We start from the raw sequence: 13,820 nt of genomic DNA, 5'->3' as shown, positions 1-13,820 counted from the left end.
GGAGCTGGTAGGGAGCTTCTAGGGAGCAGGTAGGGAGCTTCTAGGGAGCTGGTCGGGACATTGTAGGGAGCTGGTAGGGAGCTGCTAGGGAGCTTCTAGGGAGCTGGTAGGGAGCTGGTAGGGAGCTTCTAGGGAGCAGGTAGGGAGCTTCTAGGGAGCTGGTCGGGACATTGTAGGGAGCTGGTAGGGAGCTGGTAGGGAGCTGGTAGGGAGCTTCTAGGGAGCTGGTAGGGAGCTGCTAGGGAGCTTCTAGGGAGCTGGTAGGGAGCTGGTAGGGAGCTTCTAGGGAGCTGGTAGGGAGCTTCTAGGGAGCAGGTAGGGAGCTGGTAGGGAGCTGGTCGGGACATTGTAGGGAGCTGGTAGGGAGCTGGTAGGGAGCTGGGAGGGAGCTGGGAGGGAGCTGGTAGGGAGCTGGTTGGGAGCTGGTAGGGAGCTGGGAGGGAGCTGGTCAGGAGCTTCTAGGGAGCAGGTTGGGAGCTGGTAGGGAGCTGGTCGGGACATTGTAGGGAGCTGGTAGGGAGCTGGTAGGGAGCTGGTAGGGAGTTGGTCGGGAGCTGGTAGGGAGCTGGTAGGGAGCTGGTAGGGAGCTGGTCGAGAGCTGGTCGGGAGCTGGTAGGGAGCTGGTCGGGAGCTGGTAGGGAGCTGGTAGGGAGCTGGTCGGGAGCTGGTAGGGAGCTGGTAGGGAGCTGGTCGGGAGCTGGTAGGGAGCTGGTAGGGAGCTGGTAGGGAGCTGGTCGGGAGCTGGTCGGGAGCTGGTCGGGAGCTGGTCGGGAGCTGGTAGGGAGCTGGTAGGGAGCTGGTCGGGAGCTGGTAGGGAGCTGGTACGGTCTACCTCAGAGCTCATAGGGACTAAGACTAAGGGGTCTTTCACACCCAAATGGTTTGGTGTGTTTTTTTTCTGAACTAATTTACCTCCTTAGTTGGTTTCGCTTGGACTGGTGTGAAGTCAATCCACACTCAACAACACATGTGGTTTGCTCAAAAAAGGGTGGTCTCAGTCTGATTCAATTCGTTCTGTGGTGCGCTTTGCTGCAGGTGAGAATATAGTCCAGATCAAACACAATCAAAAAGTATTACAGGTTACGTCATAACTTGATATCTCTGATTATGTGAACGTAAGATAAGGGGTGCTTCATGATAATCCAGCCTGGTCAGCCGATAATCATAGATGGATTTAACTTCAGCATTTTTGTCCAATAAACAAATGACTTGATTGGACACATTGTTTAGTTGAGTTTACATTTGGCAACGTGAAACCAACCAGACAAAATTTTAATTATAGCATGTAATAGTTACAGGAACTGTGATTGGAAACTGTGTGTGAAAAAAATGCAAGGACTGCTGTCTGAAGCTAACAGCTAGCATTTAAGAGCTAGAGTTATAGTCAGGGAGGGCCTTATATAGTTATATAGTTATAGTCAGGGAGGGCCTTATATAGTTATATAGTTATAGTCAGGGAGGGCCTTATATAGTTATATAGTTATAGTCAGGGAGGGCCTTATATAGTTATATAGTTATAGTCAGGGAGCGCCTTAAATAGTTATAGTCAGGGAGGGCCTTATATAGTTATAGTCAGGGAGGGCCTTATATAGTTATATAGTTATAGTCAGGGAGGGCCTTATATAGTTATATAGTTATAGTCAGGGAGGGCCTTATATAGTTATATAGTTATAGTCAGGGAGGGCCTTATATAGTTATATAGTTATAGTCAGGGAGGGCCTTATATAGTTATATAGTTATAGTCAGGGAGGGCCTTATATAGTTATATAGTTATAGTCAGGGAGGGCTTTATATAGTTATATAGTTATAGTCAGGGAGGGCCTTATATAGTTATATAGTTATAGTCAGGGAGGGCCTTATATAGTTATATAGTTATAGTCAGGGAGGGCCTTATATAGTTATATAGTTATAGTCAGGGAGGGCCTTATATAGTTATATAGTTATAGTCAGGGAGGGCCTTATATAGTTATATAGTTATAGTCAGGGAGCGCCTTAAATAGTTATATAGTTATAGTCAGGGAGGGCCTTATATAGTTATATAGTTATAGTCAGGGAGGGCCTTATATAGTTATATAGTTATAGTCAGGGAGGGCCTTATATAGTTATATAGTTATAGTCAGGGAGGGCCTTATATAGTTATAGTCAGGGAGGGCCTTATATAGTTATATAGTTATAGTCAGGGAGGGTCTCTGATGAAAGGGTAGTGTGGCAGGTAGTTAGCGGTGACATCTATCCCCCAGACCTGACAGAGACTAAGATCTGAGGCCAGGGTGTGTGATTGGAGCAGAAAGGGTGAGGCAGATGCTTTATAGTCATTGGTAGAGTGACACTATAAGGGGACTGAACGAGAGGACAAACTGCACACCTTGGGTAATTTAGTCTTGTTTATGATCTCTGTATTGGATGTTCCCAACCAAAATTATGTCACTCCCAATAACATGTTCTACAGCTACAGACGAGGTTCTCTTGCCCCTCTGCAAAATACTGGACTGCCCTCCTGACGAGGTTCTCTTGTCCCTCTGCAAAATACTGGACTGCCCTCCTGACGAGGTTCTGTTGCCCCTCTACAAAATACTGGACTGCCCTCCTGACGAGGTTCTGTTGCCCCTCTACAAAATACTGGACTGCCCTCCAGACGAGGTTCTGTTGCCCCTCTACAAAATACTGGACTGCCCTCCAGACGAGGTTCTGTTGCCCCTCTACAAAATACTGGACTGCCCCCCTGACGAGGTTCTGTTGCCCCTCTACAAAATACTGGACTGCCCTCCAGACGAGGTTCTGTTGCCCCTCTACAAAATACTGGACTGCCCTCCAGATGAGGTTCTGTTGCCCCTCTACAAAATACTGGACTGCCCTCCTGACGAGGTTCTGTTGCCCCTCACAAAATACTGGACTGCCCTCCTGACGAGGTTCTGTTGCCCCTCTACAAAATACTGGACTGCCCTCCTGACGAGGTTCTGTTGCCCCTCTACAAAATACTGGACTGGCCTTCCAGACACAATGAAAATGTCAACTTGTAAAAGCAAAGATAGGTCAACGTGGATGTGTGTAGTTTGGTTGCCAAGCAACGACAGATCCTCTATTCAGTGTTAATATTGTTGTTAAATCCTTATTTCCTGTGGTGTGTGTGTGTGTGTGTGTGTGTGTGTGTGTGTGTGTGTGTGTGTGTGTGTGTGTGTGTGTGTGTGTGTGTGTGTTATACATTTTGTAGGTGTTGTGTGTGTGTGTGTGCCTGTGTGCATGTGTGCGCACAAGTTAGTTTGTGTGTTCTCTTGGGGCAGCAGAGCAAGACCCAGAGTGTCTCAGTGTGAAAGAGCTAGTTTCCATCCCCCAGCATGCTCCTGAAACCTCACCAACCTTCCCACTACACTGAATAACGGAGAGCGGTCATAAAAGGGATCCAGGCCTTCGCTGGAGCCGCCTCGGCACAGCTCTCCCTCATCATCATCATCATCATCATCATCATCGAGCTCCGAGCACGGGTCGTCCAAAAAGAGATCATCGTCCAGATCCCCCAAAGCCTCCAACTCCTCCTCCCCTCCTCGCCCCTCCGGCCGAGTGTCGGCCAGCTCAGTTAGCTCGGAGGTGGAGAGGGTGGGGGAGGGAGTTGGATCACTCATGCGCTCGCTCATGCACACGTTGAAAAGGGGGTTGCTGGTAGGGGGTGGGGGTGCAGCCAGAAACATGGGATGTAAGTTAGATAGTGGCCTACAACAGGACAGATAGAAAAACACTGGTAGGTTAAATCTATTTGGAGGAATAGGTAGGCGACCAGTTCTGCTGGGGGGGAGCGTGTAGAAAAACTCTGCCGTGTTCACTAGGTACGAAATGTAAGAAAATGGTCCGAAATGGAAAGTAAACTAAGAGGTACCATGTGAACGTTTCACTACAGTGTGCCCTTAATGAACATGACCCTTGGTCCGTTCAGGTTCACATGGAAGACTCTGATGTGGTTTTAGCTGGTTTATCTACTGAAGTTATCTATCAACGACTTCTGGAGAAGAGTTTAAATCAAATCAAATTGTATTAGTCACATGCGCTGAATACAACAGTTGTAGAACTTACCGTGAAATGCTTACTTACAAGCCCTTAAACAACAATGCAGTTCAAGAAATAGAGTTTAAATAAACTAAAGTTTAAAAAAAAAGTTTAAGTCACTAAATAAAATAACAATACCGAGGCTATATACAGAGGTTAGTCGAGGTAATTTGTGCATGTAGGTAGGGGTGAAGTGATTATGCATAGATAATAAACAGCGAGTAGCAACAGTGTAAAAACAAATGGTGGGGGTGGTGTCAATGTAAATAGTCCGGGTGGCCATTTGATTAATTGTTCAGCAGTCTTATGGCTTGAGGGTATTTTTATTTTTTACCTTTAAATTATATTACCTCTAAATTCTTAATAACGGCCAAACCCTAACCCGGAAGACGCTATGGGACTCCCAATCACAGCCGGTTGTCATACAGCCTGGAATCGAACCAGGGTCTGTAGTAGACGCCTCCTGCACTGAGATTCAGTGCCTTAGACCGCTGTGCCACCTGGGAGCTGTTAATAGAAGCTGTTATGGAGCTTTTTGGACCTAGACTTGGCGCTCCGGTACCGCTTGCCGTGTGGTAGCAGAGATAACAGTCTATGACTAGTGTGACTGGAGTCTTTGGCAATTTTTAGGGCCTTCCTCTGACACCACCTGGTATAGAGGTCCTGGATGGCAGGAAGCTTGGCCCCAGTGACGTACTGAGCTGTGCGGACTACCTTTCCCTGTTTCCTTCATGCTGCTCTATAGAACCATGGACTGAACCTGTTGGGGTTGATGTGAACCATGGACTGAACCTGTTGGGGTTGATGTGAACCATGGACTGAACCTGTTGGGGTTGATGTGAACCATGGACTGAACCTGTTGGGGTTGATGTGAACCATGGACTGAACCTGTTGGGGTTGATGTGAACCATGAACTATGAACCTGTTGGGGTTGATGTGAACCATGAACTATGAACCTGTTGGGGTTGATGTGAACCATGAACTATGAACCTGTTGGGGTTGATGTGAACCATGGACTATGAACCTGTTGGGGTTGATGTGAACCATGGACTATGAACCTGTTGGGGTTGATGTGAACCATGGACTATGAACCTGTTGGGGTTGATGTGAACCATGGACTATGAACCTGTTGGGGTTGATGTGAACCATGGACTATGAACCTGTTGGAGTTGATGTGAACCATGGACTATGAACCTGTTGGGGTTGATGTGTGATGAGATTTTCACTAGTGTACCTCTGCATTGTTTCTGGTAGTGTTGTGGTAATGTTGTGGTAGTGTTGTGGTAATGTTGCGGTAGTGTTGTGGTAATGTTGTGGTAGTGTTGTGGTAATGTTGCGGTAGTGTTGTGGTAGTGGTAATGTTGTGGTAGTGTTGTGGTAATGTTCTGGTAATGTTGTGGTAGTGTTCTGGTAGTGTTGTGGTAATGTTGTGGTAGTGTTGTGGTAGTGTTGCGGTAGTGTTGTGGTAGTGTTGTGGTAGTGTTGTGGTAATGTTGTGGTAATGTTGCGGTAGTGTTGTGGTAATGTTGTGGTAGTGTTGTGGTAATGTTGCGGTAGTGTTGTGGTAGTGGTAGTGTTCTGGTAATGTTCTGGTAATGTTATGGTAGTGTTCTGGTAGTGTTGTGGTAATGTTGCGGTAGTGTTGTGGTAGTGTTGTGGTAATGTTGTGGTAGTGTTGTGGTAGTGTTGTGGTAATGTTGTGGTAGTGTTGTGGTAATGTTGTGGTAGTGTTGTGGTAATGTTGTGGTTGTGTTGTGGTAATGTTGTGGCAGTGTTGTGGTAGTGTTGTGGTAGTGTTGTGGTAATGTTGTGGTAGTGTTGTGGTAATGTTGCGGTAGTGTTGTGTTAATGTTGTGGTAGTGTTGTGGTAATGTTGTGGTTGTGTTGTGGTAAAGTTGTGGTTGTGTTGTGGTAGTGTTGTGGTAGTGGTAGTGTTGTGGTAGTGTTGTGGTAATGTTGTGGTAGTGTTGTGGTAATGTTGCGGTAGTGTTGTGGTAGTGTTGTGGTAGTGGTAATGTTGTGGTAGTAGTGTTCTGGTAGTGTTGTGGTAATGTTGCAGTAGTGTTAGTGTTGTGGTAGTGGTTGTGGTAGTGTTGTGGTAGTAGTGTTCTGGTAATGTTGTGGTAGTGTTGTGGTAGTGTTGTGGTAATGTTGCGGTAATGTTGTGGTAGTGTTGTGGTAATGTTGTGGTTGTGGTAAAGTTGTGGTTGTGTTGTGGTAGTGTTGTGGTAGTGGTAGTGTTGTGGTAATGTTGTGGTAGTGTTGTGGTAATGTTGCGGTAGTGTTGTGGCAATGTTGTGGTAGTGTTGTGGTAGTGGTAATGTTGTGGTAGTGTTCTGGTAGTGTTGTGGTAGTGTTGTGGCAATGTTGTGGTAGTGTTGTGGTAGTTTTGTGGTAATGTTGCGGTAGTGTTGTGGTAGTGTTGTGGTAGTAGTGTTCTGGCAATGTTGTGGTAGTGTTCTGGTAGTGTTGTGGTAATGTTGCGGTAGTGTTGTGGTAGTGTTGTGGTTGTGGTAATGTTCTGGTAGTGTTGTGGTAGTGTTGTGGTAATGTTGCGGTAGTGTTGTGGTAATGTTGTGGTAGTGTTGTGGTAATGTTGCGGTAGTGTTGCGGTAGTGGTAATGTTGTGGTAGTGTTGTGGTAATGTTGTGGTTGTGTTGTGGTAATGTTGTGGTTGTGTTGTGGTAGTGTTGTGGTAGTGGTAGTGTTGTGGTAGTAGTGTTGTGGTAGTAGTGTTCTGGTAATGTTGTGGTAGTGGTAGTGTTGTGGTTGTGTTCTGGTAGTGTTGTTGTAGTGTTGCGATTGTGGTAGTGTTGTGGTAGTGTTGTGGTAATGTTGTGGTTGTGTTGTGGTAGTGTTGTGGTAGTGGTAGTGTTGTGGTAGTGTTGTGGTTGTGGTAGTGTTCTGGTAGTGTTGTGGTAGTGTTGTGGTTGTGGTAGTGTTCTGGCAGAGGTGTGGTAGTGTTGTGGTAGTGTTGTGGTAGTGTTGTGGTAGTGTTGCGGTTGTGTTGTGGTAGTGTTGTGGTAGTGTTGTGGTAGTGTTGTGGTAATGTTGCGGTAGTGTTGCGGTAGTGTTGCGGTAGTGTTGCGGTAGTGTTGCGGTAGTGTTCTGGTAGTGTTGTGGTAGTGTTGTGGTAATGTTGCGGTAGTGTTGCGGTAGTGTTGCGGTAGTGTTCTGGTAGTGTTGTGGTAGTGTTGTGGTAATGTTGCGGTAGTGTTGTGGTAATGTTGTGGTAATGTTGCGGTAGTGTTGTGGTAGTGGTAATGTTGTGGTAGTGTTGTGGTAATGTTCTGGTAATGTTGTGGTAGTGTTGTGGTAGTGTTGTGGTAATGTTGCGGTAGTGTTGTGGTAATGTTGTGGTAGTGTTGCGGTAGTGTTGCGGTTGTGTTGTGGTAATGTTGCGGTAGTGTTGCGGTAGTGTTGCGGTAGTGTTGTGGTAATGTTGTGGTAATGTTGCGGTAGTGTTGTGGTAATGTTGTGGTAGTGTTGTGGTAATGTTGCGGTAGTGTTGTGGTAGTGGTAATGTTGTGGTAGTGTTGTGGTAATGTTCTGGTAATGTTATGGTAGTGTTCTGGTAGTGTTGTGGTAATGTTGCGGTAGTGTTGTGGTAATGTTGTGGTAGTGTTGTGGTAGTGTTGCGGTAGTGTTGCGGTTGTGTTGTGGTAATGTTGCGGTAGTGTTGCGGTAGTGTTGCGGTAGTGTTGTGGTAATGTTGTGGTAATGTTGCGGTAGTGTTGTGGTAATGTTGTGGTAGTGTTGTGGTAATGTTGCGGTAGTGTTGTGGTAGTGGTAATGTTGTGGTAGTGTTGTGGTAATGTTCTGGTAATGTTATGGTAGTGTTCTGGTAGTGTTGTGGTAATGTTGCGGTAGTGTTGTGGTAATGTTCTGGTAATGTTGTGGTAGTGTTGTGGTAGTGTTGTGGTAATGTTGCGGTAGTGTTGTGGTAATGTTGTGGTAGTGTTGTGGTAGTGTTGCGGTAGTGTTGCGGTTGTGTTGTGGTAATGTTGCGGTAGTGTTGCGGTAGTGTTGCGGTAGTGTTGTGGTAATGTTGTGGTAATGTTGCGGTAGTGTTGTGGTAATGTTGTGGTAGTGTTGTGGTAATGTTGCGGTAGTGTTGTGGTAGTGGTAATGTTGTGGTAGTGTTGTGGTAATGTTCTGGTAATGTTATGGTAGTGTTCTGGTAGTGTTGTGGTAATGTTGCGGTAGTGTTGTGGTAGTGTTGTGGTAATGTTGTGGTAGTGTTGTGGTAATGTTGTGGTAGTGTTGTGGTAATGTTGTGGTTGTGTTGTGGTAATGTTGTGGCAGTGTTGTGGTAGTGTTGTGGTAGTGTTGTGGTAGTGTTGTGGTAGTGTTGTGGTAATGTTGTGGTAGTGTTGTGGTAATGTTGCGGTAGTGTTGTGTTAATGTTGTGGTAGTGTTGTGGTAATGTTGTGGTTGTGTTGTGGTAACGTTGTGGTTGTGTTGTGGTAGTGTTGTGGTAGTGGTAGTGTTGTGGTAGTGGTTGTGGTAGTGTTGTGGTAGTAGTATTCTGGTAATGTTGTGGTAGTGTTGTGGTAGTGTTGTGGTAGTGTTGTGGTAATGTTGCGGTAGTGTTGTGGTAATGTTGTGGTAGTGTTGTGGTAATGTTGTGGTTGTGGTAAAGTTGTGGTTGTGTTGTGGTAGTGTTGTGGTAGTGGTATGGTAATGTTGTGGTAGTGTTGTGGTAGTGTTGTGGTAATGTTGCGGTAGTGTTGTGGTAGTGTTGTGGGTAGTGTTGTGGTAATGTTGTGGTGTGTTCTGGTAGTGTTGTGGTATGTTGGGTAGTGTTGTGGTAGTGTTGTGGTTGTGGTAATGTTCTGGTAGTGTTGTTGTAGTGTTGCGATTGTGGTAGTGTTGTGGTAGTGTTGTGGTAATGTTGTGGTTGTGTTGTGGTAGTGTTGTGGTAGTGGTAGTGTTGTGGTAGTGTTGTGGTTGTGTTGTGGTTGTGTTGTGGTAGTGGTAGTGTTGTGGTTGTGGTAGTGTTGTGGTAATGTTGTGGTAGTGGTCTGGTAGTGTTGTGGTAGTGTTGTGGTTGTGGTAGTGTTCTGGTAGTGTTGTGGTAGTGTTGTGGTTGTGGTAGTGTTCTGGCAGTGGTGTGGTAGTGTTGTGGTAGTGTTGTGGTAGTGTTGCGGTTGTGTTGTGGTAGTGTTGTGGTAGTGTTGTGGTAGTGTTGTGGTAATGTTGTGGTAGTGTTGCGGTAGTGTTGCGGTAGTGTTGCGGTAGTGGTAGTGTTGTGGTAGTGTTGTGGTAGTAGTGTTCTGGTAATGTTGTGGTTGTGTTCTGGTAGTGTTGTTGTAGTGTTGCGATTGTGGTAGTGTTGTGGTAGTGTTGTGGTAATGTTGTGGTTGTGTTGTGGTAGTGTTGTGGTAGTGGTAGTGTTGTGGTAGTGTTGTGGTTGTGTTGTGGTTGTGTTGTGGTAGTGGTAGTGTTGTGGTAGTTTTGTGGTAATGTTGCGGTAGTGTTGTGGTAGTGTTGTGGTAGTAGTGTTCTGGCAATGTTGTGGTAGTGTTCTGGTAGTGTTGTGGTAATGTTGCGGTAGTGTTGTGGTAGTGTTGTGGTTGTGGTAATGTTCTGGTAGTGTTGTGGTAGTGTTGTGGTAATGTTGCGGTAGTGTTGTGGTAATGTTGTGGTAGTGTTGTGGTAATGTTGCGGTAGTGTTGTGGTAGTGGTAATGTTGTGGTAGTGTTGTGGTAATGTTGTGGTTGTGTTGTGGTAATGTTGTGGTTGTGTTGTGGTAGTGTTGTGGTAGTGGTAGTGTTGTGGTAGTGTTGTGGTAATGTTGTGGTAGTGTTGTGGTAATGTTGCGGTAGTGTTGTGGTAGTGTTGTGGTAGTGGTAATGTTGTGGTAGTAGTGTTCTGGTAGTGTTGTGGTAATGTTGCAGTAGTGTTAGTGTTGTGGTAGTGGTTGTGGTAGTGTTGTGGTAGTAGTGTTCTGGTAATGTTGTGGTAGTGTTGTGGTAGTGTTGTGGTAATGTTGCGGTAATGTTGTGGTAGTGTTGTGGTAATGTTGTGGTTGTGGTAAAGTTGTGGTTGTGTTGTGGTAGTGTTGTGGTAGTGGTAGTGTTGTGGTAATGTTGTGGTAGTGTTGTGGTAATGTTGCGGTAGTGTTGTGGCAATGTTGTGGTAGTGTTGTGGTAGTGGTAATGTTGTGGTAGTGTTCTGGTAGTGTTGTGGTAGTGTTGTGGCAATGTTGTGGTAGTGTTGTGGTAGTTTTGTGGTAATGTTGCGGTAGTGTTGTGGTAGTGTTGTGGTAGTAGTGTTCTGGCAATGTTGTGGTAGTGTTCTGGTAGTGGTAATGTTGTGGTAGTGTTGTGGTAATGTTGTGGTTGTGTTGTGGTAATGTTGTGGTTGTGTTGTGGTAGTGGTAGTGTTGTGGTAGTGTTGTGGTAATGTTGTGGTAGTGTTGTGGTAATGTTGCGGTAGTGTTGTGGTAGTGTTGTGGTAGTGGTAATGTTGTGGTAGTAGTGTTCTGGTAGTGTTGTGGTAATGTTGCAGTAGTGTTAGTGTTGTGGTAGTGGTTGTGGTAGTGTTGTGGTAGTAGTGTTCTGGTAATGTTGTGGTAGTGTTGTGGTAATGTTGCGGTAGTGTTGTGGTAATGTTGTGGTAGTGTTGTGGTAATGTTGCGGTAGTGTTGTGGTAGTGGTAATGTTGTGGTAGTGTTGTGGTAATGTTGTGGTTGTGTTGTGGTAATGTTGTGGTTGTGTTGTGGTAGTGTTGTGGTAGTGGTAGTGTTGTGGTAGTGTTGTGGTAGTAGTGTTCTGGTAATGTTGTGGTAGTGGTAGTGTTGTGGTTGTGTTCTGGTAGTGTTGTGGTAGTGTTGCGGTTGTGGTAGTGTTGTGGTAATGTTGTGGTTGTGTTGTGGTAGTGTTGTGGTAGTGGTAGTGTTGTGGTAGTGTTGTGGTTGTGTTGTGGTAATGTTGTGGTAGTGTTGTGGCAGTATTGTGGTAGTGTTGTGGTAGTGTTGTGGTAGTGTTGTGGTTGTGTTGTGGTTGTGTTGTGGTAGTGGTAGTGTTGTGGTAGTGTTGTGGTAATGTTGTGGTAGTGGTCTGGTAGTGTTGTTGTAGTGTTGTGGTTGTGGTAGTGTTCTGGTAGTGTTGTGGTAGTGTTGTGGTAGTGTTGTGGTAGTGTTGCGGTTGTGTTGTGGTAGTGTTGTGGTAGTGTTGTGGTAATGTTGCGGTAGTGTTGCGGTAGTGTTGCGGTAGTGTTGCGGTTGTGTTGCGGTAGTGTTGCGGTAGTGTTCTGGTAGTGTTGTGGTAGTGTTCTGGTAGTGTTGTGGTTGTGTTGTGGTAGTGTTGCGGTAGTGTTGTGGTAGTGTTCTGGTAGTGTTGTCGTAGTGTTCTGGTAATGTTGTGGTAGTGTTGTGGTAGTGTTGTCTGTCTGACCATGCTTTGACCAGGTAGTCATGTTCTGTACCTGCCGACCAGTCGGAACCAGGGGAAGCGGTCGTAGAAGGGGTCTCCTCCGGTCATGACGTTCTCACAGTCTTCTATGGTGCTGTTGGGAACCTCTGCTGCTCGGTCATACATCTCTCTCATCAGGTCCAGGCGCTGCCTGCAGGGGGCACCAGAGAGCAACACAGGACAACAATAAACAGAGAGATGAGGATGGAGGTAGAGAGAGAGGGGGAGAGAGAGATACAGAGAGAGAGAGAGAGAGAGAGAGAGGGAGAGAGAGAGAGAGAGATACAGAGAGGGGAGAGAGAGAGAGAGAGAGAGAGATACAGAGAGAGACAGAGAGAGAGATACAGAGAGGGGAGAGAGAGAGAGAGAGAGAGAGAGAGGAGAGAGAGAGAGAGAGAGAGAGAGAGAGATACAGAGAGGGGGGAGAGAGAGAGACAGAGAGAGAGATACAGAGAGGGGAGAGAGAGAGAGAGAGAGAGAGAGAGAGAGAGAGAGAGAGAGAGAGAGATACAGAGAGGGGGAGAAAGAGAGAGAGAGAGTGAGAGAGGGGAGAGAGAGAGAGAGATAGGGGAGAGAGAGAGAGAGAGAAAAACATATATATATAAACACACATATATATATATATATAGAGAGAGAGAGAGACATTCAAAGACATATATTAAGATAAATCTGAGAGAGATCTATATGAAATCCAATGATCTTTATGACTAAACTTCCATAACATATAGTGTAGACTACAGTAAAATATACACATTCGTCATGTCTTGATATTATGTAATCATATTATTCCACAAATGTTCACAATCGACTATCTCTCCATGGGTCACAAAGCACAGTATATTAGACTGGTAATGTAGATGTCACCCATAGATGGCTCCCTCCCAGGCCCACCCATGGCTGCGCCCCTGCCCATAGATTAGAGCCTAATTAATTTTTTTCTATTGACCGATTCCCTTATATGAACTGTAACTCAGTAAAATCGTTGAATTCGTTGAAAAAATGTTTTTATTCAGTTTACTTATCCTACTTTTACCACTACATGGACTATAAAACTTGGGATCTGGCTTAGTGCAGAATACTACCGTACCTGAGCTTGTCCAGGGTCCAGCAGTGGGTGGCCCCATTCTTCTGGTCCTGTACCTCCACAGCTACGATGGTCCTGGGGAACGGGCGGGTCGCTCTGTCCTTGGCTGCCTCAGGGGGCAGCAGGTCAGTGGGCAGGGGGGAGTACAGGGTGTCGGTCAGCAGCACAAACTGGAACTGGACCTGGGGGGGGGGGGGGGGACAGGCACAGGGTTAGTACAACACAGAGGGACATTTCAGACCTGGGTTCAAATTGTATTTGCGAACAACCCCCCCCCCCCCCCCCCCCCCCCATCTAGCACTTCAGTCAGGCTCAATCAAACACTCAAAGCATTTGAAACAAAAACTATATGAACCCCAAGTCTGGGACAGTTATGTTTCCGTAGGAGATGTGCTGAATTGTTCTCAAACCTTCTTCTTGAGTTCCACGCTGATGGCGTTAGCCTCCTTGAGGAAGATGGCGTTTCCCCACAGCAGGTCTCTGAGGGAGGTGAACTGGTAACAGCGCCACTTCCTGAAACCCCACAGGGCTAGCTCCGCCTCCCTCTCCGTCCACTGCACTGTGGAGCCCAGAGGGTATAACAAGATGACCCAAAACATCTAAGTTCAACATCAACACAGGGAGATAGATATACATTGTGTTTGTGAGTCGCTCTGCTAAATGACGTAAATGTAAATGTGTACAAAGGGATGCTATTTGAATGCAGAGCCTCGTGCAGGGCCACTGTCCTTAAACATGCACATTGACGGTAAGAGCTACACTTGTTGTATTCGGCGCATGTGACAAATAAAGTTTGATTTGATTTGACATACACTTAAAGTATGTGGACACCCCTTCAAATGAGTGGATTCGGCTATCTCAGCCACACCCGTTGTTGCTGACAGGTGTATAAAATCAAACACACAGCCATGCAATCTCCATAGACAAACATTGGCAGCAGAATGGCACGTACTGACGAGCTCAGTGACTTTCAACGTGGCACCGTCATAGGATGCCACCTTTCCAACAAGTCAGTTCGTCAAATTACTGCCTCGCTAGAGCTGCCCCGGTCAACTGTAAGTGCTGTTATTGTGAAGTGGAAACGTCTAGGAGCAACAAAAGTGGTAGAACACACAAGCTCACAGAACGGGACCGCTGAGTGCTGAAGCACGTTGAAAATTGTCTGTCCTCTGTTGCAACACTCACTACCGAGTTCCAAACTGCCACTGGAAGCAACGTCAGCACAAGAACTGTTCGTCGGGAGCTTCATGAAATGGGTTTCCATGGCCAAGCAGCCACAC

At 46.1% G+C, this 13,820-nt stretch overlaps 1 protein-coding gene across 11 annotated transcripts in view; it reads right to left on the bottom strand.

Moving 5' to 3' along the window:
- LOC106573836 (kinesin-like protein KIF1A) overlaps positions 1–13,820 on the bottom strand; it is a 160,854-nt gene that overhangs the window by 54,599 nt on the left and 92,435 nt on the right. For 7 of the 11 annotated variants that reach the window (XM_045697444.2, XM_082962789.1, XM_082962787.1 and 4 more), the window contains exons 22-25: positions 12,951–13,099; positions 12,544–12,722; positions 11,470–11,607; positions 3,358–3,654 (exon numbers count right to left, since the gene is read on the bottom strand). In XM_045697444.2, the coding sequence (XP_045553400.1) occupies positions 3,358–3,654; positions 11,470–11,607; positions 12,544–12,722; positions 12,951–13,099 (763 nt within the window). The remainder of the gene's footprint in view (positions 1–3,357; positions 3,655–11,469; positions 11,608–12,543; positions 12,723–12,950; positions 13,100–13,820) is intronic. The other 4 variants (XM_082962790.1, XM_045697454.2, XM_045697455.2 and 1 more) reach the window with 1 other exon arrangement.

Source organism: Salmo salar, chromosome 16 (genome assembly GCF_965601325.2).
Source record: "Salmo salar chromosome 16, fSalSal1, whole genome shotgun sequence".
Taxonomy (NCBI): Eukaryota; Metazoa; Chordata; class Actinopteri; order Salmoniformes; family Salmonidae; genus Salmo; species Salmo salar.
The sequence above is the reverse complement of the archived record's forward strand: the minus strand, read 5'-3'. Positions and strand labels throughout refer to the sequence as shown.